The sequence below is a fragment of the Oncorhynchus clarkii genome, chromosome 27, assembly GCF_045791955.1.
Source record: "Oncorhynchus clarkii lewisi isolate Uvic-CL-2024 chromosome 27, UVic_Ocla_1.0, whole genome shotgun sequence".
In the NCBI taxonomy this organism is placed as follows: domain Eukaryota; kingdom Metazoa; phylum Chordata; class Actinopteri; order Salmoniformes; family Salmonidae; genus Oncorhynchus; species Oncorhynchus clarkii.
The window spans coordinates 15,033,833-15,057,083 of NC_092173.1; the positions used below are offsets into that span (position 1 = coordinate 15,033,833).

The following is a 23,251-nucleotide window of genomic DNA, read 5'->3' on the forward strand; positions in this document are numbered from 1 at the left end:
CTAAACCCTTTCTCTCTCACACCTCCATCCAGCAGCCCTTTCATAAGTTAGCTCGTTAGTTAGGGGGCTTAACGTGAAGGAAGGTAGTCCTGTTGGAAGGCAGGTGTGAAATATAGAGGGGTTCTACTATGGTAGATGTGTTAGGTAGAGGATTATGGTTGTTTTGGGTTCTGCCTCAAAGCGTCCGCATGCTTTCCACCCGAAACAGTTTGTGCATATATTATGAGGTATATTGTGATGTTTTTGTTAGTTTTGATATTCTGCAAGTGTTTTTTCGGCAGTAGAGATTCTTCAATTAAGTGCAATAATTTCCATCATAATGGAGAATGTTCCTTCAAATGAGCACTAAGACAGCGTTGAACGAGACGAATCGTTTTCATGCACATTTTTTCACTTGAGAAATACTGCATTCAAACATCTTAGTTAGATGTCAAATAGCACGACAAAGACATCCTCGGCATGAACGTCAAAATGAATGACAGATTTCATGAGTTATCTTTGTTTAATTCTGACTATCTTGAGGAAGTGTATATACTGGCTACCACGTCTCAAGAGGGACAAACAGTACTATTGCCTCTTTTTTATCATTTTTCAAACGAAGGTCTTTTAAGGGAGTATGTGAGGCACAGATGTTCACTTTGCCTAGACGAGTTCTGCTAGGAGCCAACCGAACTTAGTACGCAGAAGCCTTTAGGGGCGTTTTAGAAGCAATTTGGGTCTGTTTACAATAATACACCTAATAAGAATGGTGATGAATGTAGGAATGCAGGCTAACCCTATCCGAACATAACACACTCACACACCCACTAAACCACACACATACTGCCACTTCACCCCAAACATTCCAACCTGACATTCCAATACAAAGACCACCTACCACCTAACATAAGTACCCCCACCACCCATGAGCCTAACATAACAATGGCTACTGTCACTAACCCCTGTCTGTTGTGACACAAGTGTCCTTGTCTGTTATTATGGTAATTACAACAACAAAAACTCAGGAGCGCCACTACTCAGCACTGACACCTGCTGGGCTGATAGGGAACCGCAGAAACTCAGTGTTATAACATAGTGTACAGGGAGTTAGAAGGGGTGTGTGTGTGTGTGTGTGTGTGTGTGTGTGTGTGTGTGTGTGTGTGTGTGTGTGTGTGTGTGTGTGTGTGTGTGTGTGTGTGTGTGTGTGTGTGTGTGTGTGATTGTTAGTGTCTGTGGAGTGGTAAAGTGATGCTGTTAAATGTCATCATCTTGCCTCACCCTGTACCCCTCATAACACTCTCTTCTCTCACTCAGTCACAGACACACACACACACGCACACACACACCCTTCTGTGCCAAGCCCCCTCTTGTGCGTGCCAGTGTGTCCTGGCAGTGCCAACAGTAGCTGTGTCTCCTGGGCTCTCTGATGTGGAGAGGGATTATGGTAATGTTGCGATGGGAGGGAGGGAGTGGGGGAAGGGCTGAGAGATAAAGGAAGAGAAGGAGTGAGTTAGTGGAAGAGAGATAGAAGTAAGGAGAAATTGAAAGAGGTTGAGGACAGAGTTAAAGAGAGGGATAACACTCAAGGCTTCTGCCATCTTCTCCTTTGCTCTTATTCCCCTCACCTCCTTCCCCCTCTCCTCCAAAGCCTTCTCTAAAGGCTTTCCTCTCTCTTTCTCTAAACCTCTCGCCTCTCCCCTCTCCTGTTTTCTGAAAGGCCTGCTCTTTGTGTGTGTGTATGTGTGTGTATGTGTGTGTATGTGTGTGTATGTGTGTGTATGTGTGTGAGCACTGAAAGGGTTTTTTCTTCCTCCGTCTGGGCCTTTAGAGAGGGTCAATATTTCCCCCCAAACACTCCTCGTCCTGGAGGACTCCCAACCCCGCCGGCACCAAAACATACTGCGCTGTATCTGACTCTGGTACCCATTTGACTTCCCAGCACCACCTGTAACAACAACAGTCAAACAGTCCTGTAGCGGCCTTGAACAGTCTAAACTCTCACACTGTGTTGTCTGTCTACTGATAGGCCTGGTTACTGTGGCTGATAACCCAGCCAAGGGAGTGTGAGAGAAAGCCTGTCTCCACACACTTCATCTCATGGCGTGCGCACGGTGACATTCACAAGGTTTCCATGTGTTTGACACCAATCTATTCACTCCATTCAAGCCATATCGGCCGTCCACCCCTCACCAGCCACCTGTGGTGCCATTAGCACATATGAGTGTTCCTCCGGGTGTGAGTGTGTTAAGTGCTGCCAAGGCTGACTGGGTCAGAAGTGGGAATTCCTACTGGAAAACAGGCCCAGGAGGCAGGGATGCTTATAGTGCTATTAGACAGGGGTGCTCAGTGGTTTAGGAATGTGTGTTTGACTGCATGAGTGGAGAGAGTGACCAGTGAAAATGTGTTGGACTTTCTCTCATACATCTGCACCACCTAGTGGTGAATATTATAATATTATTGGTGTCTCGAGCTCTCCACGTGTTTTACAGTGTTTGTCAGTTCCCCTCCTCACCACAAGGTTACTGCTAAACAAATGGGGAAGTCTTCAGTTCTATTATTAGCCTCCTTAACCCTCTGCCTCTCCCCTCCAGGCCCAAAAGAATGAGAGGGAGTCCATCCGGCAGAAGCTGGCCCTGGGTAGTTTCTTTGACGATGGGCCGGGTATCTATACCAGCTGCAGCAAGAGTGGCAAGCCCAGTCTGTCCTCACGGTAAGAGACATCATCAGCTGTACATCCCACAAAGTCAACAACACACAGCTGACTGAAGATGGGGCGGCCGGGTGTTGAACACGTTTCAGCCGTAACATGGACTCTTAACAATGTGATGAAACTTTGTTACTCCTTGCTGAAACAAGAAAATGAGTCTCCGGTTGACTAGTCAATGCCCCCGCAATGCAGCAGCAGCACACATAGAATTAGAATGAATAGAACAGGCTTGGAAGCTCTCACCTTGACTGGTAAACTCATGGGTACACTCACAATGGCTGCCTGGTATTGTGATGCAATCCTTTCCACGGTAATGTAGAATGTTCATTCAAATGATGTTAGCTGATGTGGTTCATGTAATGGAATGTATTTTTGTAATGTCAGTTGAGTTGAATCAACAAATCACAGCACATATTTTACTTCCTGCTTTGCTCCTATGGGTACACTCGCAATGGCCACTAGTGGCGTAGTCCCGAGTGGCGCAGCGGTCTAAGGCACTGCATCTCAGTGCAAGAGATGTCACGACAGTCCCTGGTTTGAATCCAGGCCATATCACATCCGGCTGTGATTGGGAGTCCCATAGAGCGGCACACAATTGGCCCGGCATTGTCCAGGTTTGGCAGGGGTAGGCCGTCATTGTAAATAGGAATTTGATCTTAACTGACTTGCCTAGTTAAATAAAGGTTTAAAAAAATCCATTATGCTGTCATTGACTTGAATGGGGATGCCCGTTCTATTTATTCTATTTCTATAACAGCACTTGCAGTCAGGAGAGGAGGAGAAGAGAAAATTATGCATAAAACATTTTTTGGGGACCGCCTCATTTGGCTGGCCAATTACCTTTATCCAAAATTCCATGACCATCACAGCCCTACACACACACACACACACACACACACACACACACACACACGCACATAAAAACACACATAAAAACACACAGATACAGACACAGATCAGTTTCACCCTCAATCCCAGTCCCTGTTCTTGAGAAACAATGACATCACTCTCTTTATGTGTGTGGGCACTGTCACTAGAGTGAAATTGCAGGTTACTGGACATTACAGTAACCGATTAGTCCGATTTGACCTTTTCTTAATGCCTGTAAAAGTGTCCATCTCCTGGAACTCTGTAGGGCCATCTCCCCAACACAGACAGACTCCTGCTCTCTCCCTCTGATACCTCTGTTGATTGTTGAGAGTAAGGGACATTTCCTCTCTCTTTCTCTGCATCCCGGCACTGTGGATCTCACTTCCCAAAATGACCTCCTACACACAACCTCAACCTTACTGGAACCAGTATTCCAGGATACATACATTCATACAGTCATACACACAAAGGCACTCACAACGTTAATGAATCTGAAACTATGCTATATGAAAATTAGATCTCACCAAAGAAACTCTTATGGGGTGAACTCACGGGTTATACTGCTGGATAAGTCATGAACTAGTTTGAAGGATCCTTTTGATGCTCCTTCCTCTGAAACGACCAATCAATTACTCTGGTCTGACTAAATCTGGACCGATTGGGTCCAGGCTGTGTAATCGATTAGGTTTTCTCTACATGTGTTTGTAACTACTGCTTCAAATAAGCCGATTATTGATCAAAAAGGGTTTGGTCCAGATCTTACAGGACTCAGGTCTTCTGAGGTCTAGAGAGCCGTCGGAGTCTAGCTGTTTGGATGGAACCTTCACCCTGGATGGATCGATCCCAAGTTAGAGCAGGAGAGGGAGGAACAGAGGGGTAGACATATTTAATAATGCTATGGAAGGCTAGTCGCTATTACAGTCCTATCACAGACACACTGAGACCTCGGTGGAGAGTTGGAGGAGGGTTTGGCCTGTGGAAAACTAGATGGGACTGTTATTGAGTTTCTTTCTCACCAGCGGTGCCTAGGTGCATGTTATCTGGGTCAATAAAACCCTACAAGCAATTATTGGTGAGCGAACTTTCCTTAGTCCATAGAACATTCCTTAGCCCAGAATAATGATGCATCCTCTCCCCCCTCTCTCTTTCTCCTCTTTCCTCCTCTATCCTCTTTCTCCTCTCTCCTCCCTCCTCTCTCTCCTCTCTCCTCTCTCCTCCCTCCTCTCTCGCCTCTCTCCTCTCTCCTCTCTCTCCTCTCTCCTCTCTCCCCTCTCTCCTCCCTCCTCTCTCTCCTCTCTCCTCTATACTCTCTCCTCCCTCCTCTCTCTCCTCTGTCCTCTCTCCCCTCTCTCCTCCCTCCCCTCTCTCCTCTCTCCTCTCTCCTCTTTCCTCCTCTTGCTCCTCTCTACTCTCTCCTTCCTCCTCTCTCTCCTCTCCCCTCTCTCCTCTCTCCTTCCTCCTCTCTCTCCTCTCTCCTCCCTCCTCTCTCTCCTCCCTCCTCTCTCTCCTCTCTCCCCTCTCTCCTCCCTCCTCTCTCTCCTCTCTCCTCTTTCTCCTCTCTCATCTCTCCTCCCTCCTCTCTCTCCTCTCTCCTCTCTCTTCCCTCCTCTCTCTCCTCTCTCCTCCCTCCTCTCTCTCCTCTCTCCTCCCTCCTCTCTCCTCTCTCCCCTCTCTCCTCCCTCCTCTCTCTCCTCTCTCCTCTTTCTCCTCTCTCCTCTCTCCTCCCTCCTCTCTCTCTCTCTCTCCTCCCTCCTCCCTCCTCTCTCTCCTCTCTCCTCCCTCCTCCCTCCTCTCTCTCCTCCCTCCTCTCTCCTCTCTCTCCTCTCTCTCCTCCCTCCTCCCTTTCCTCCCTCCTCTCTCTCCTCTATATAGGTATATATCATATATACAGTATATAGTATATACTATATAGTATATACATATATAGTATTTCATATATACTATAGTATTATATTATATATAGTAGGTATACTATATATACAGTATATAGTATATAGTATATACATTAGTATGTATATAGTAGGTAGTATATATAGTAGGTACATTACAGTATATAGGTATATAGTATATATATATATAGTATATACATATGTATACTATATATATACATAGTATACTCTCTCCTCTGTCCTCTCTCCTCCCTCCTCTCTCTCCTCTCTCCTCTCTCTCCTCCCTCCTCTCTCTCCTCTCTCCTCTCTCCTCCCTCCTCTCTCTCCTCTCTCCTCTTTCTCCTCTCTCCTCTCTCCTCCCTCCTCTCTCTCCTCTCTCCTCCCTCCTCCCTCCTCTCTCTCCTCTCTCCTCCCTCCTCCCTCCTCTCTCTTCTCCCTCCTCTCTCCTCTCTCTCCTCTCTCTCCTCTATCTTTCTCCTCTCTCCTCTCTCCTCCCTCCTCTCTCTCCTCTCTCCTCCCTCCTCTCTCTCCTCTCTCCCCTCTCTCCTCTCTCCTCTCTCTCCTCTCTCCTCTCTCCTCCCTCCTCTCCTCTCTCCTCTCTCTCTCTTCCTCCCCCTCTCCCTCCCCCTCTCTCTCCCTCCTCTTTCCTCCTCTCTCCCCTCTCTCCTCCCTCCTCTCTCTCCACTCTCCTCTCTTCTCTCTCCTCCTCCTCTCTCCTCTCTTATCTCTCCTCTCTCCTCCCTCTTCTCTCCTCTCTCCTATCTCCTCTCTCCAGGCTGCAGAGTGGGATGAACCTGCAGATCTGTTTTGTCAACGACAGCGGCAGTGACAAGGACAGCGATGCAGACGACAGCAAGACAGAGACCAGTCTGGACACACCGCTGTCCCCCATGGTACAGACTGACCACACACACGTTCATATTTCTGTGTGAATGTGTTTCTCTCACGGTTGGGGATTCACACACAGAGTTTGCTATATGAGTCAGAAAGATAGCTCTCAGTAGGACTTGTGTGGAAGAATGACAGAGCACGAGAGAGAGGGAAAGGTAGAATGAGAGAGAAATATAAATTCTTAGAGAGATCTACTGTGTGACTCGTGTACTCGAGATAGCACACTCAGTAAGACTGTGACAGAATGAGAGCGAGGGACAACGACAGGGACAGATTCGGTATGAATCAGAGCGATAGACCTGGGTTAAGCGTGTGGGGGAGAGTGAATGGCCATGCTCACGTCTTCTGGCCCGTTAACCAATACACCGGCAGCAAATGAGGGTTGAATATGAACACGCTCTCTGAAGGACATGGATGAGTGGCCAAGGGCTGTCTGACAGACACAGCTAATAGAGAGAGGGAGAGGGAGTGAGGGAGATAATCCCAGTATTTATAACCAGCTGTTATAGCTCTGAGCTGTTTCCCTGTCTGACTGACCTCTGTGTTCAGTGAATGACCTATCAATGACAACACAAGAAGAACGAAGACCCAACGGGAATAAACCACTAACGTTTCTTTATTTCCCATTCTTCTGTCTCCACTCTCTCCACGTCCCTGTCCCCCAGTCGAAGCAGAGTTCGTCCTACTCTGACCGGGACACTACGGAGGAAGACAGTGAGTCTCTGGAGGACATGGACTTTCTGAGCAGACAGAAGAAGTTGCAGGCCGAGGCTAAGCTAGCCCTGGCGATGGCCAAACCCATGGCCAAGATGCAGGTGGAGGTGGAAAAACAGAACCGCAAGAAGTCCCCTGTGGCAGACCTGGTCAGTACCGTCGCTATAGGCAATGGGCCTGGAACCTCAGCCTCTAGTCAGCGTTTCTGAACCCAGGTCTTTTCAGAGCAAACCATCCACACGGGTCTTCTTTAACATTGTGATGATGTCACCTAGTAGACACCACCCCCCTCCTTCTCTGCCCGTTGGCGACCATAGCCATGATTTTTTTAAACATTCTTATCTGCATCAGTGCCCCCCCAAGCACACACACACACAAAGTCCCACACACACACACAGATACACACACACACACACCAATATCTCCACCTGGGCAGAAGACGTTACTTATTCAGTAAAGAGGGGGTGCTTGGGTTGGTGCGATCTATTATTAATATCCCAGAATGCACTGGGTAACGTGTTTGGGAATGTAGTCGTGCCCAGCAGTCAGAAGAGATGAGTGTCATATCTGAGGCCCTGTCACTCAGCTAACACACTGGTGTACTGAACACAGGGGCAGATGAGGCCCTGTCACTAAGCTAACACACTGGTGTTCTGAACACAGGGGCAGATGAGGCCCTGTCACTCAGCTAACACACTAGTGTACTGAACACAGGGACAGATGAGGCCATGTTGCTAAGCTAACACTCTGCTGTACTGAGCACAGGGGCAGCGCCATGCTGTGGGCAGACTCACACCTATCTGCTCATTCCTGGGTACTCAGTACATTTCAGTTCAGAACATACAGTTCTCAGTACATTTGTTATAGAAATATACAAGAATGTGAAACTTTACCAGTTGATTTCAGCCTTACCACAAAATACATAGTCAGAGTGCAGGCTGGCACCTAGCCAGTTTGTTAAACCAGAGGCCGCGGGGTTGAGTGCCAGGGGCTCTTGCGTAAGTCACTAATGACAGGAGAAATGAGAGGAATGTGTGTGAGGCAATTTTACAGCAGATACCACGCTTTAATTCACTAAAGCCATGTGGCCTTCCAAAGAATTTACACAACACTCCCACCAAGAGAATTACATTATTTTAGTTTTTCCCCATTCATGTCATGCTAAGAGAATACTGATATGATGAAATACTTGAGTATTGTTGTTGGTGGTATCCTTATTCGTATTGCCACTAACCTCACAAGCCAGTAATATCACTGAGGGAGGAAACTCCGCCTCAGACAAACACAATGAGCCCAACACATATCGTGACCAAAACACTACCACTCGCGGTGGCCAGCTCTCCCCCGCATCTCTCACTCTCTCTCTCTTTTCTCACACCCCCGCCTCTCTCTGCATGTCACTGACTTCCGTGCTCCCTCTCCGAACTGAAACAGTGGCACGTGGCAGAGGGGAAACATGGCCCCTGGCGCAGTTGCATGGGTGCCAATGTGAAAGTGAAAGAGGAGTGAGAAACTCTGACAAGAAGAACCAGCTAAGCGATCATGGAAGGAGCACATGGAAGGAGCACATGTTTTCTCACCCTTAGACACGTTCTCTGTCTCTCCTGAGCTAAGGAGAGAGAGAGAGAGAAAGGAGATGCACACAGATGATAGAAATAGATTGAACAAGGGATCGAGGGAAATTCTCATACCCAGTGAGCCTGAGAAAGAACATGATGCTTTCTGATTCACCTTGGTTACTCTCTAGGGTTAATGTCAAACCTGCCCCTATTGAACCCAACAAGGTGTGGTGAGTGACATACAGAATGAGAGAGAAGGGGAAAGATAAAGAGGTGGATGAGAGGAAGAGAAACTGAAACTCTTGAGGGAAACACAAACGACAGCAGTGAAAGGCTGTGTGTTGATTTGGCCAGAACAAACTGTCAGAGAATTCAGGGAAGACAAAGAGAGAGTGTATAGTGTGTTGCTTACTGCCAGGAGCATAGCCGCGGGAAGTCGTTTGGGGGTGGGGGTGCTACGGATTTTGGGCTGGGGGATGCTGAAAAAAATGCTTTGCCCGCCCTACAGACGGCTATGTCATTCCACTAATACAGAACTAGTAAAGGCCCAGTGAACTCTGTTATTCTTTAAAAAATAATACACTACCGGTCCAAAGTTTTAGAACACCTACTCATTCAAGGGTTTTTCTTTATTTCTACTATTTTCTACATTGTAGAACAGTAGTGAAGACATCAACACTATGAAATTACACATATGGAATCATGTAGTAACCAAAAAAGTGTTCAGCAGATGAACACTCTTGGCACACATCTGAATTTGGTTGAGGTTGGGGGATTGTGGAGGCCAGGTCATCTGATGCAGCACTCCATCAAATCAAATCAAATCAAATTTATTTATATAGCCCTTCGTACATCAGCTGATATCTCAAAGTGCTGTACAGAAACCCAGCCTAAAACCCCAAACAGCAAGCAATGCAGGTGTAGAAGCACGGTGGCTAGGAAAAACTCCCTAGAAAGGCCAAAACCTAGGAAGAAACCTAGAGAGGAACCAGGCTATGTGGGGTGGCCAGTCCTCTTCTGGCTGTGCCGGGTGGAGATTGTAACAGAACATGGTCAAGATGTTCAAATGTTCATAAATGACCAGCATGGTCCAATAATAATAAGGCAGAACAGTTGAAACTGGAGCAGCAGCACAGTCAGGTGGACTGGGGACAGCAAGGATTCATCATGTCAGGTATTCCTGGGGCATGGTCCTAGGGCTCAGGTCCTCCGAGAGAGAGAAAGAAAGAGAGAATTAGAGAGAGCATATGTGGGATGGCCAGTCCTCTTCTGGCTGTACCGGGTGGAGATTATAACAGAACATGGCCAAGATGTTCAAATGTTCATAAATGACCAGCATGGTCGAATAATAATAAGGCAGAACAGTTGAAAGAAACTGGAGCAGCAGCACGGCCAGGTGGACTGGTGACAGCAAGGAGTCATCATGTCAGGTAGTCCTGGGGCATGGTCCTAGGGCTCAGGTCCTCCGAGAGAGAGAAAGAGAGAAGGAGAGAATTAGAGAACGCACACTTAGATTCACACAGGACACCGAATAGGACAGGAGAAGTACTCCAGATATAACAAACTGACCCTAGCCCCCCGACACATAAACTACTGCAGCATAAATACTGGAGGCTGAGACATCACTCTCCTTATTGGTCAAATTGCCCTTACACAGCCTGGAGGTGTGTTGGCTCATTGTCCTGTTGAAAAACAAATGATAGTCCCACTATGTGCAAACCAGATGGGATGGCATATCGCTGCAGAATGCTGTGGTAGCCATGCTGGTTAAGTGTGCCTTGAATTCTAAATAAATGACAGACAGTGTCACCAGCAAAGCACCCTCACACCGTCACACCTCCCCCTCCCCATGCTTTACGGTGGGAAATACACATGCAGAGATCATCCGTTCACCTATTCTGCGTCTCACAAAGACACGGCTGTTGGAATCAAAAATCTCTAATTTGACTCCAAACCAAAGGACAAATTTCCAAAAGTCTAATGTCCATTGCTCGTGTGTTTTGAACCAAGCGAGTCTCTTCTTCTTCTTGGTGTCCTTTAGTGGTGTTTTTCTAACCTTTATTTAACTAGGCGAGTCAGTTAAGAACAAATTTTTATTTTCAATGACAGCCTAGGAACAGTGGGTTAACTGCCTGTTCAGTGGCAGAACAACAGATTTTTACCTTGTCAGCTCGGGGATTCGATCTTGCAACCTTTCGGTTACTTTCGGTTACTAGTCCAACGCTCTAACCACTTTGCAGCAATTTGACCACGAAGACCTGATTCACAAAGTCTCCTCTGAACAGTTGATGTGGAGATGTGTCTGTCACTTGAATTCTATGAAGCATTCATTTGGGCTGCAATTTCTGATGCTGGTAACTCTAATAAACTTATCCTCTGCAGCAGAGGTAACTCTAATAAACTTATCCTCTGCAGCAGAGGTAACTCTAATAAACTTATCCTCTGCAGCAGAGGTAACTCTAATAAACTTATCCTCTGCAGCAGAGGTAACTCTAATAAACGTTTCCTCTGCAGCAGAGGTAACTCTAATAAACTTATCCTCTGCAGCAGAGGTAACTCTAATAAACTTATCCTCTGCAGCAGAGGTAACTCTAATAAACTTATCCTCTGCAGCAGAGGTAACTCTAATAAACTTATCCTCTGCAGCAGAGGTAACTCTAATAAACGTTTCCTCTGCAGCAGAGGTAACTCTAATAAACTTATCCTCTGCAGCAGAGGTAACTCTGGGTCTTCTTTTTTTTCATGAGAGCCATCATAGCACTTGAGGGTTTTTGCGACTGCCCTTGAAGAAACATTCAAAGTTCTTAAAATGTTCCCTATTGACTGACCTTCGTGTCTTAAAGTAATAATGGACTGTTGTTTCTCTTTGCTTATTTGAACTGTTCTTGCCATAATATGGTCTTATGGTCTTTTACCAAATAGTATCTTCTGTATTACCTCCCCTACCTTTTCACAACACAACTGATTGGCTCAAATGCATTAAGAAGGAAAGAAATTCCACAAATTAACTTTTAACAAGGCACACCTGTTAATTTAAATGCATTCCAGGTGACTACCTCATGAAGCTGGTTGAGGGAATGCCAGGAGTGTGCAAAGCTGTCATCAAGGCAGAGGGTGGCTATTTGAATATATCAAATATAAAATATATTTTGATTTGTTTAACACTTTTTTGGTTACTACATGATTCCATATGTGTTATTTCATAGTTTTGATGTCTTCACTATTATTATACAATGTAGAAAACAGTAAAAATAAAGAAAAACCCTTGAATGAGTAGGTGCTCTAAAACTTTTGACTGGTAGTGTATATTCAGATTTTTTAGGGGGTGCTACAACACCTTCAGCACCCCTACATCCCACAGCTATGGCCAGAAGGAAGGAGACAGAGTTGTTTCCTGTAGCTCTCTATGACTAGGGTCAGTTCAGGGACCATTGCTGTACTGTATATTGCTGTGACAGTCAAGTCACTAGGCTGACCCCTGCTGGAGAGATTGGGCTTTGCATCATATTACAGTCTAGTGCTCGAGCTGGGCAGCTCCTGTAGCATGGGGCTGCTTTCAGCAGCTGGATATATTTATGAGATGCAGATTAAACTGAAATGGCACCTTTCCTCAAGCATCTGCACCATCTTGCACACACAAACACACATAGGCCTACACACACTCACACCCACATATACTGCAGTGTCGTTGGGTTCTGTAGTGCCCAAGAGTCCATATCAATGAGTGTACATATTTGGTACTTGTACATTTCTGATGTGCTGTATGTTTCTGAAAATGTGTGTGTATTTCTACCTGGTGTTGTGTGCGTTTCTCTCTAGCTGCCCCACATGCCCCACATCAGTGAGTGCCTGATGAAGAGGAGCCTGAAGCCTACAGACCTGAGAGACATGACCCTGGGACAACTACAGGTTATAGTCAACGACCTGCACTCCCAGATAGAGAGTGAGTACCACACACGCACACACACACGCACACACATGTTTTTCTATTTTTGTGGGGACCTAAAATGTATTTCCATTTTAAAATCCTATTTTTGTCTAACCCCTAACCCTAAACCTAACCCTAACCATTGGCCCCTAAGCTTAAAATAGCCTTTGTCCTTGTGGGGATGTGGGAAATTTCCCCAAGAGTGAGAATTTTCCTTGTTTTACAATCCTTGTGAGGACTTTTAGGGATTTGAGGTCCCCACGAGGATAGAAAAACAAGACCACAGGCACACTCACGCACATACACACATTGTTAGTTAGGGACTGTATATTTGGTATTGACAGTCATTTCAGACAATGTAAGTTGGATGCATGTGTGATGAAACTGGTGAAAGACGTACAATACCTCATTTTACCAAGAAGGCCCAAAAATCCCCCACAAAAAAATGTTGCTATAGGATCTTGTATTTTAGTGGCATGGTTTAAAAATAAATGTTCTAATCGAAATATGTGTATCGTATGACTTGGGACTGGATTCAATCTGTATCGTGGAAGATCCGTGTTATAGCTCGATTGAAATTATATATAAAAGCAATATTCCCGCGTTGGCGGAGACTGCATTCACTGTAACCGCTGCAAATGTCGGCTCAATCGGAAATGACCTTTTAACACAGATCTTCCACAATACTTCTGCGATATGGATTGAATCCAGCACCTGGTGTATGTTAGTGTTCTAATGGTGTGTTGTTGCTCTAATGTTTTTCTGACGTTGTTCTGATGTTTGTCTTCTCCAGGCCTGAATGAGGAGCTGGTGCAGCTGCTGCTGATCAGGGATGAACTGCACATGGAGCAGGATGCCATGCTGGTGGACATAGAGGACCTGACCAGGTGGTGATGCTATCTAACAAACAAACAAACAAACAAACAAACACACACACCCACGGAGAGAGACACACACACACACACACACACACACACACACACACACACACACACACACACACACACACACACACACACACACACACACACACACACATACATACACACACACACACACACACACACACACACACACACACACACACACACACACACACACACACACACAGCCTCCAGGGCTATGACCGCAAACAGGCCAGGAATGATTTGGGGAACTCTGTCTTTGGGACTGATGTTTAGCAAAGGTTATACATTTGCATGATTTTCATACAGGAGCACACACAAACACACGCACACACACAGCTGCAAGAACAAGGACCTCAAACAGGCCAGAGAATGATTAGGGGAACTCTGTCTTTGAGACAGACGTTAACCACAGTGTGATATATTTGCTGCAGCTAATAAAGTAGTTTATCTAATCATCATATTGTTTTTACTCAGGCATGCTGAGAGCCAGCAGAAACACATGGCTGAGAAGACCCCATCCAAATGAGACACCTCGACCCTACCCCATCCCTTTACTTCACTCCTGCCCCATCTTGGTCCCTGTGCCCTGCCCCATGTCTCTCGCTGCTCCCCCTCTGTCTGCCCCTCTCTCATGGTGGCAGCAGCCAGAGGAAGTCCAGCCTTTCATTTGCTTCTGTGGTTGTCCCAGCGCTAAAGACAGAGAATTTCCTGCTTCCTGGGAGAAGAGGAAACTGATTGTGTGTTGTCATGGATACTGTCCCCGGCTTCCTGTGCAGTGATCGGCCTTGCTTCGCTATTGTTTATTTTTAACTTTTTACATTCGCCACTAAATTATAACTGTCAATACAAAATGGTGGAGAAAAAATAATAATAGTGAGAAATTAGTAGAAAGTCAGTTAAAAGAGAAAAAAAGAAACATTGTATAAAACTATGAAGACTAACTTCAGACTATTTTAAGTTAAAAGGTCATTTTTAAGTATTTCAAAGTCAACCTCTTTTTATTCTGCACAATTGGTAGTTTTCAACTGAGGAATGTTTATTTGAAGGTGCTAAAAGAGTGTAAAGGAAACCTGCCTGCCTTGTAGTGGAGTTGCAACTTTTGGTAATACATTCACTCTGATCGGTCTTCAACATTTTGTGAATGTTGATTTTCTGACACGAGTCATTTTAAATAAATAAATGTGTTAATATCATTTACATCCTATTGTATTGAGAATTTTTATTTGAGGGAAGAAATGTTTATGTACAGATATGTAAAATAAAAAATAAACTTTGTTTCATATATTGTGGTTTGGTGTGCAGTCTGTTAAGAAAAGTGGACAGAGATTGAGATATTATTGTAAATACTATAAGTGCAAACTGGCAAAACACAGTACATTAACAGTGCATTTATGACTATTTCATAATTATGTAATACTAATACTGACAAGTGCATTGTAGGATTTTGGACATAATTCATAAATTAATAACCATACCGACATCACTGCCATCTGGGAAGAGAAAACCTGATCACTCCGCTGAATATTTTATTCAGAGGCAACAAGAGTGTGAAGTATGAAGAATGCATCAGTTTTTCTATTATTACATTTTTCGATGAACAGTCATACAAAACCACCTTATTTTAAAGAGTAGATGATTTTAAACCTTAGGCCTAAGATAGCTCTGTGCTTTACTGTGATTGTGGTTTTGAAAGGTCTGATCTCATATCAATGGTCACAACCACAAGCATCATCCACTTCTGTGAAACTCTCCCCTGCAGATTGACTCACCATGGCCTCTCTTTCTCTACAGGCCCTGAGAGTCAGCCTTTACGGGAAGAGGTGTACTTTCTTAAGTAAACAGGCCAATGGTAAACAAATTCAAATGCCAGGGTTAAAATTGTGGAGGTGTGCAGGGGTCATGGGCAATCCCATTACATTTGAGTCATGGTTTAGCATACTCCTGCATGCATTTTAGTACTGATCAACATTGGGAATCGACCCCCCCTCCCAACTGCCACTGTCACAGAGAGATTTATGATTGATTTAAGATTAAATCATCTAATCAACCCTATTATGGTCAACCATGTTACTTTATCTGACACTTAATAGGCATTTGCTTTATTCTTTAAAAAAATATATATATATATATATGTTTAAGTTGAACACGTGCTCTTTATGACAGAATATACAAATTAGGTGAAATCTACATAGAAATCTACATTTTTTAAAGAAGTTACTTCTCAAAAGTCACCGAATTGATGAAACAACCTCTTTATTCTGACCCCTGTAGTGAAGAACTCAATCAAAAGTTGGGAAATTAAACCTATTCCCTATTTACATTGTTTTTGGTTCTTACGAAATGTATGTTTATAATGTATAATTGAAAGCATGAAATAAAAACAACTATGAATGTAGTTTAAGACAATCAGCCTTCTAGAGAAGAGGCTCATGTCAAAGTAGACTAAAGGCTACTACCCACCCACAATATCTCTAGGCCTATAGCACAATCATTTAGAAAAACCTTTCTAACATTATTCATCTGTCTAGTTTTGACAATTACAATTAAAATACGGAACAAACGTAAAACACTGACATCGGAATGCCTGTCTCACGTAGTTTTTTTTGCAATCGGTGGGTGCTGCAAAGTTTCTGGATCGAGTTGGGTTACGCAGTGATATGCTGCCCACAAGAGAATGTGACTCAGTTATAGAGTTGAACTGCATTACTTTAACTGTAATGTAAAACAAATATATATCGGTATTGTATTATTCATTCACTTTAAGGCATTGGCTTCCTCTTGAGCCTACTCATGCAAATCGAAACGAGCCCCTGGCTGTTAATTCCAGTTTCACTTGAAGGAGTCACTCATTGGCCGAGATGCAAACAGAGACCACTCAGGAAATTACACACGACTGACGCGTCGCTTTCATTTCGGTGTCTCTTGTTGTTTTGTTGTTTGTAATTCAGTGTTTAAATCTGTCCAGGGAATTCCCTCAAGGAGCGCTGCACGGCTCTATATAATGATCAGATGAAGCAAAGATGACAACACCTATCAGTTTACGCCACACTTGAGTCAAAGATCTCAGAATCATGCTGCCAAACTTTTATTTATGTGAGTATTCATTTTATTTGTACATCATTTTTGTATCAACTAACCCTCTGAAATTATATGCCTCAAACTTGACATAGTCTTCCGTTTTCAATTATGGAGTTAAAGAATGACATTTTATTATTGGTCTGTTTAGAGGATTATTGGGGTGATGCATTGGTTGGTGCTGACTGATTGTGTCCTCCCTCCACACAGACTTTACCAGCTGTGTGCTGTTGCTCGCTTTGTTCTGCCAAGTCTCCATGGGAACCCCAGTGCGCACGCCGCGGAGTTTGGACACTGAGAAATGCGGGCAGTGCGCTGACCTCTCCAGAGAGCTCGTCAAGAATGTTAGAAAGCTCCTGGACAACGTGAGTGACAATTATAACGAATGAATTTGAACTTTTATTTCACATCTAATGTATTGTTCATTCAGTCAGTCAATCCGTCTGTATCGTTGATATGCTTACAATTTATTCACACAGTTTGTGATTAATGTATCCACTTACTAATTGAATAATTTTCCCCTGATATGCTTACAGTTTATTCACACAGTTTGTGATTAATGTATCCACTTACTAATTGAATCATTTTCCCTTGATAGGAAAACCTGTTTGGGGGTTTAAACTGCTCGGAGCAGCGCGTGGAGGTGAACAGTAAGACCCAGACAGTCCTAGCCTGCGAACCCAACACGGACAGGGTAAGTCACAGTCATTTGCTAAATTCATATAAACATAATTTTTTAAAATTATACTTTCTCGGACTTTTAAGTATTAATTGAAAGTGATAATTAGGATTTACAGAATAGTGATATAAATCAGTCGATTGATGCATTATTTTGCTCTATTTCCTCAGAACACAAGATGCTCTGGTCAACGGAACACCACATTCAGTGAGGTAACTATTGTGTTCTTACAATATTGCATCATTGTATATAAATCCACAGTTTTAAAAATAAATAGTTAGATCTTTAGACAGTCTGTAGATTTTATAGTGATGGCATTTCACATAATTCACCCATTCTTAGCTCACCCATTTCAACTGCTTCCTATATGTCTGATTGTCTGATCTCTGTCCATCTTTATATTTTCTTCTGACAGAGTGCGTGTCTGAGGAACATCCGAGCAGACCTAGGACATTATGCTGCCTCACTACAGGCTTACAAACAAGCCGACCTCAGCTCCACTGTCCAGGACACCAAGAACCTACTCAATAATTGTCCATCCACACAAGGGGATCCTTCCTCACAAGTAAGATTAGATTTTTCTATTTCTTTTTTTTTTTGTCATAAAACATTCCTTCCTTCCCTGAATTTTCCTTTTTCTTTTGATTCAGTTTTCTAATGACAACAAACTCATATAGACAATTACAAAACTGTATACAAAAAAAATTTGTTTCTCTGTGTTTGAAACAGCACAAATGTTATTGGCACGCATACAACTATGGACTTAAAGTTAGCATTTTTATAAAGTTAAGCTTTGTTTCCTTTTGCCCTGCAGGTTGCAGACGCTAAGCTGACTAGTGGTAACTCTGTGGACCAGAGGGTCCATCTGTGTAAGTTACTGAAGGGCTTCCACCTCCGGGTCATCACCATCAGCAGAGCAATGGGCTACATCTCTGCTGGGGACCACAGGAAGTAAAACCCTCATCTTCAAAATCATCCGATTTCTCATCATCATCAACTATAACAAGTGCTGATAATCTTCATCATCATCATCATCACCATCAAAAAGTGAATCATCAGCAACCCTGATTGTCATCTTCATCATCAGACATCATCCTCAACAACTACTTTGCCATCATAACTGTTGAATACTTACTGCACTACACTGTGAATGCCTAGATGAGTAGGACATGAGCTATCTAAACTCCTTTGGCTCAGTTAGAGCTGAATGATAGTAGGTTTAGTGCAAAACTAGTCAATGAAGATCATGTTGGTCAATCTATTTATTTATTTATTCCTATATTTAAGGACTGGGATTTATTTATTTATTTGATTTATGAAATGTATGTATTTATTTAACAATATGTTAATGTTATTTATTGGAATATTTGTAATAAAGTATTTATTACAAGCTTACTGAGACTGATTATGTATTTATTATATTGACTGGCTGTTAATGTTAGCTTTGTTGTCTGTGTTACTCCGTGGGCTTAAACGTTCTATCCATGAATAGGCTAAATACGCTTTTGTTTGTTGTAAAAATACCTTATCTTTATGGAACATGTTGAAATATAATATCATTCAGACGGGAGGGAAGGCCATGTGTTTAATAGTCGCATAAGATATGAAAAAGCCCTTTTCTGCGTCTTCAAGCAGGTCTCCGTATTGAACCCCTTGTCCAATTTGGCATGTGGGCACACTTGCAGCCATTACGCACAAGGAAACCATGCCACCCTGGGCGAACATCCTTGCCTGGCAGACCACCTTCTGGAGCCTGCCGAGCAGATTTCTCCCCAGGCAGCTCTGGGTCGCAGTGGTTGAAACCTCCACTTATCTCTTCATCAACAGAGTTCATGTCACATTGCACAAGTTCCTCGGTGAAGGAATGGGCCCTTTTCCTGCGCACAATGGAGCTGTCATCTCATGTTCTTTACCAGCGTTCCTGGCTTCTGCAATTTGCACCTCCAAGTCCTGCACCCTCGCCTGAAACTCCAGGTTGTGGCATGTGCTTTCAGCCACAGCGCTTTACATTATTTTATTTGAACCTTTATTTAACTAGGCAAGTCAGTTAAGAACAAATTCTTATTTACAATGACAGGAACAGTGGGTTAACTGCCTTGTTCAGGGGCAGAACGATAGATATTTACCTTGTCAGCTTGCCAGCAACCTTTCAGTTACAGACCCAACGCTCTAACCACTAAGCTACCTGCATCTCCTCAATGAGGGAAGCTTTCATCTGGATTAACTCTTCCTGTGAAGAAAAGTTACTGCAATAGGCCAATACAGCCAGCCATTCTGATCCCATAACTTCACCCTATCCTCAGGTCTCTCGTGCTTAAGAGTGGAAAGATCTTGTTCAGACTTTCAATTGTATCCATGAAGGCGTCATTCTGCTGTTGGAGCTGCAGACGTCGAGTCTCCAGCCGTGCAGTGGTGCTGTTGCTCTCCTCCAGGTATTTACGCATCTCCAGAACCATGTTCTTCAGGGTGTCCATGTCTTCCACGGAGATCCTCAGGCTTCTCATCAGGTTCTTCGGCCCAATGTTTTCTTTACGCAGAGCTTCTTTCCTCTCCTTCGGCTATCTCTTGGGCAACCTCAGCGGCTTCCGTAAGGTACATTTCTTAGTGTATGCGAATTTGGCTATCAGGCCGCTCTTGTCGTCCACATCCGGCTCAGGTGATGAGAACATTTCTGCCCCATCTACAGTGTCTCCCTGTGGGTGGCAAGAGTCTTTGTTATCACCGTGCCTGCATTAGTCAAATGCGACACCGCGTGCTTGGAGTCATCCTCCCAGCCGGCCTTTGATTTCAGTCATCTGCTGGGAGGTCGTGAGCAACGGACAGGTATAGTAATGACTGCCCATCCTCGTCCTCCCACACGTCTCGAGGTCTCGCGGGTCCAGTCTGCCGGGACCTGGGAATGTCTTGACGGGTCCACGGAGGGTTCAGACACCAATGGCCATAGCTCAAGACCCGAGGTCCTTCGATTGTCGTTTTTGCACTGCATCCTGTTCAGTATATACCTTAGTTTTCAGTATTCCATGCAGTATCGGGATATTTGTGATATCTGTAGTTGTGGATATTGCAGTAATGCTGGTCAGGGTGCTTTTATAAACCTAGGTTCAGATGACAACTTGATTGTAAGCCACATCACTTAGCATCATTTGAATGAGCATTCTATAATCCCATGGAAATCCAGCATTAGTTGATTGAACATTCTAAATTGCCATGGACATAACTGCATCACAGTACCAGCCATATGGAGTGTACCCATGAGTTTACCATTGCCCTTGATTCTAAGCAATGTTGTGCTTCTATTGTTATTGACTTGGCCAAAGCTTTTGATACGGTAGACCATTCCATTCTTGTTGGCCGGCTAAGTATTGCTGTCTCTGAGGGGTCTTTGGCCTGGTTTGCTAACTACCTCTCTCAAAGAGTGCAGTGTATAAAGTCAGAAAATCTGCTGTCTCAGCTATGGCCTGTCACCAAGGGAGTATCCCAAGGCTCGATCCTAGGCCCCATGCTCTTCTCAATTTGCATCAACAACATAGCTCAAGCAGTAGGAAGCTCTCTCATCCATTTATATGCAGATGATACAGTCTTATACTCAGCTGGCCCCTTCCCGGATTTTGTGTTAAATGTTCTACAACAAAGCTTTCTTAGTGTCCAACAAGCTTTCTTTACCCGTAACCTTATTCTGAACACCTCCAAAACAAAGGTCATGTGGTTTGGTAAAAAGAATGTCCCTCTCCCCACAGGTGTGATTACTACCTCTGAGGGTTCAGAGCTTGAGATAGTCACCTCATACAAGTACTTGGCAGTATGGCTAGATGGTACACTGTCCTTCTCTCAGCAAATATCAAAGCTGCAGGCTAATGTTAAATCTAGACTTGGTTTCCTCTATTGTAATCGCTCCTCTTTCACCCCAGCTGCCAAACTAACTCTGATTCAGATTACCGTCCTTCCCATGCTAGATTACGGAGACATAATTTATCGATCAGCAGGTAAGGGTGCTCTCGAGTGGCTTTACCGTTGGTGCCAAACCATCAGATTTGCCACCAATGTTCCTTAAAGGACACATCACTGCGCTCTATACTCCTGTAAACTGGTCATCTCTGTATACCCGTCGCAAGACCCACTGGTTGATGCTTATTTATAAAACCCTCTTAGGCCTCACTCCCCCCCTCTGAGATATCTACTGCAGCCCTCATCCTCCACATACAACACCGGTTCTGCCAGTCACATTCTGTTAAAGGTCCCCGAATCACACACATCACTGGGTCACTTGTCTTTTCAGTTCGCTGCAGCTAGCGACTGGAACGAACTGCAACAAACACTCAAACTGGACAGTTTTATCTCAATCTCGTCATTCAAAGACTCAATCATGGTCAGTCTTACTGACAGTTGTAGCTGCTTTGAGTGATGTATTATTGTCTCTCCTTTCTTGCCTTTTGTGCTGTTGTCTGTGCCCAATAATGTTTGTACCATGTTGTGTGCTACTACCATGGTGTGTTGCTACCATGTTGTTGTTATGTTGTGTTTCTACCATGCTGTTTTGTCATGTGTGCTCGCTTGCTATGTTGTTGTCTTAGGTCTCTCTTTATGTAGTGTTGTGTTGTTTCTCTTGTTGTGATGTGTTTTGTCCTGTATTTATATTTATTTATTTTTAATCCCAGCCCCCGTCCCCACAGGAGGCCTTTTTCCTTTTGGTAGGTCATCAGTGTAAATAAGAATTTGTTCTTAACTGGCTTGCCTGGTTAAAAAAAGGTTCAATAAAAATTACCAGTCAAATTGCCGTACCCATGAGCTTACCAGTCTAAATAAGCCCCTCCTAGAGTGTACCCATGAGCTTACCAGTCTAAATAAGCCCCTTCTAGAGTGTACCCATGAGCTTACCAGTCTAAATAAGCCCCTTCCAGAGTGTACCCATGAGCTTACCAGTCTAAATAAGCCCCTTCTAGAGTGTACCCATGAGCTTACCAGTCTAAATAAGCCCCTTCCAGAGTGTACCCATGAGCTTACCAATCTAAATAAGCCCCTTCTAGAGTGCACCCATGAGTTTACCAGACTAAATAAGCCCCTTCTAGAGCGTGCCCATGAGCTTACCAGTCTAAATAAGCCCCTTCTAGAGATTCTATTTCTATGGTAGTACTCAATAAAAGCAAAGATAGCTTAATCGAAAAAGACTCAAGTGAAATTGAAAGTCACCCAGTAAAATACTATTTGAGTAAAAGTATCTGGTTTTAAATGTGCTTAAGTATAGTGGTGGAAAAAGTACTAAATTGTCATACCTGCGTAGGAGTAAAAAGTAAAAGTATCTGGTTTTAAATGTGCTTAAGTATAGTGGTGGAAAAAGTACTAAATTGTCATACCTGCGTAGGAGTAAAAAGTAAAAGTATCTGGTTTTAAATGTGCTTAAGTATAGTGGTGGAAAAAGTACTAAATTGTCATACCTGCGTAGGAGTAAAAAGTAAAAGTATCTGGTTTTAAATGTGCTTAAGTATAGTGGTGGAAAAAGTACTAAATTGTCATAACTGCGTAGGAGTAAAAAGTAAAAGTATCTGGTTTTAAATGTGCTTAAGTATAGTGGTGGAAAAAGTACTAAATTGTCATACCTGCGTAGGAGTAAAAAGTAAAAGTATCTGGTTTTAAATGTGCTTAAGTATAGTGGTGGAAAAAGTACTAAATTGTCATACCTGCGTAGGAGTAAAAAGTAAAAGTATCTGGTTTTAAATGTGCTTAAGTATAGTGGTGGAAAAAGTACTAAATTGTCATACCTGCGTAGGAGTAAAAAGTAAAAGTAAGTGCTGTACATCAAATTCCTTTTATTATGCATACCAGATCGTGCTTTAGTCCAGGTCTGGGAGGAGATCCCTCAGGAGACCATCCGCCACCTCATCAGGAGCATGCCCAGGCGTTGTAGGGAGGTCATACAGGCACGTGGAGGCCACACACACTACTGAGCCTCATTTTGACTTGTTTTAAGGACATTACATCAAAGTTGGATCAGCCTGTAGTGTGGTTTTCCACTTTCATTTTGAGTGTGACTCCAAATCCAGACCTCCATGGGTTG

At 43.8% G+C, this 23,251-nt stretch overlaps 2 protein-coding genes across 2 annotated transcripts in view; both read left to right on the plus strand.

Annotated features, from left to right (window-relative positions):
* LOC139385889 (IQCJ-SCHIP1 readthrough transcript protein-like) overlaps nucleotides 1-14,727 on the plus strand; it is a 355,614-nt gene extending 340,887 nt beyond the window's left edge. The window contains exons 10-15 of the mRNA XM_071131174.1: nucleotides 2,571-2,689; nucleotides 6,221-6,338; nucleotides 7,002-7,199; nucleotides 12,429-12,552; nucleotides 13,331-13,424; nucleotides 13,920-14,727. Coding sequence (XP_070987275.1) covers nucleotides 2,571-2,689; nucleotides 6,221-6,338; nucleotides 7,002-7,199; nucleotides 12,429-12,552; nucleotides 13,331-13,424; nucleotides 13,920-13,971 — 705 coding nt within the window. The 3' untranslated portion in view covers nucleotides 13,972-14,727. The remainder of the gene's footprint in view (nucleotides 1-2,570; nucleotides 2,690-6,220; nucleotides 6,339-7,001; nucleotides 7,200-12,428; nucleotides 12,553-13,330; nucleotides 13,425-13,919) is intronic.
* Nucleotides 14,728-16,341: 1,614 nt separating this feature from the next.
* Nucleotides 16,342-18,154, plus strand: LOC139386380 (interleukin-12 subunit alpha-like). The gene is made up of 6 exons (XM_071131926.1): nucleotides 16,342-16,538; nucleotides 16,731-16,885; nucleotides 17,119-17,214; nucleotides 17,370-17,411; nucleotides 17,615-17,764; nucleotides 18,014-18,154. The coding sequence occupies exons 1-6, from the start codon at nucleotides 16,517-16,519 to the stop codon at nucleotides 18,152-18,154; spliced, it is 606 nt and encodes a 201-aa protein (XP_070988027.1). The 5' UTR covers nucleotides 16,342-16,516.
* Nucleotides 18,155-23,251: the final 5,097 nt, after the last annotated feature.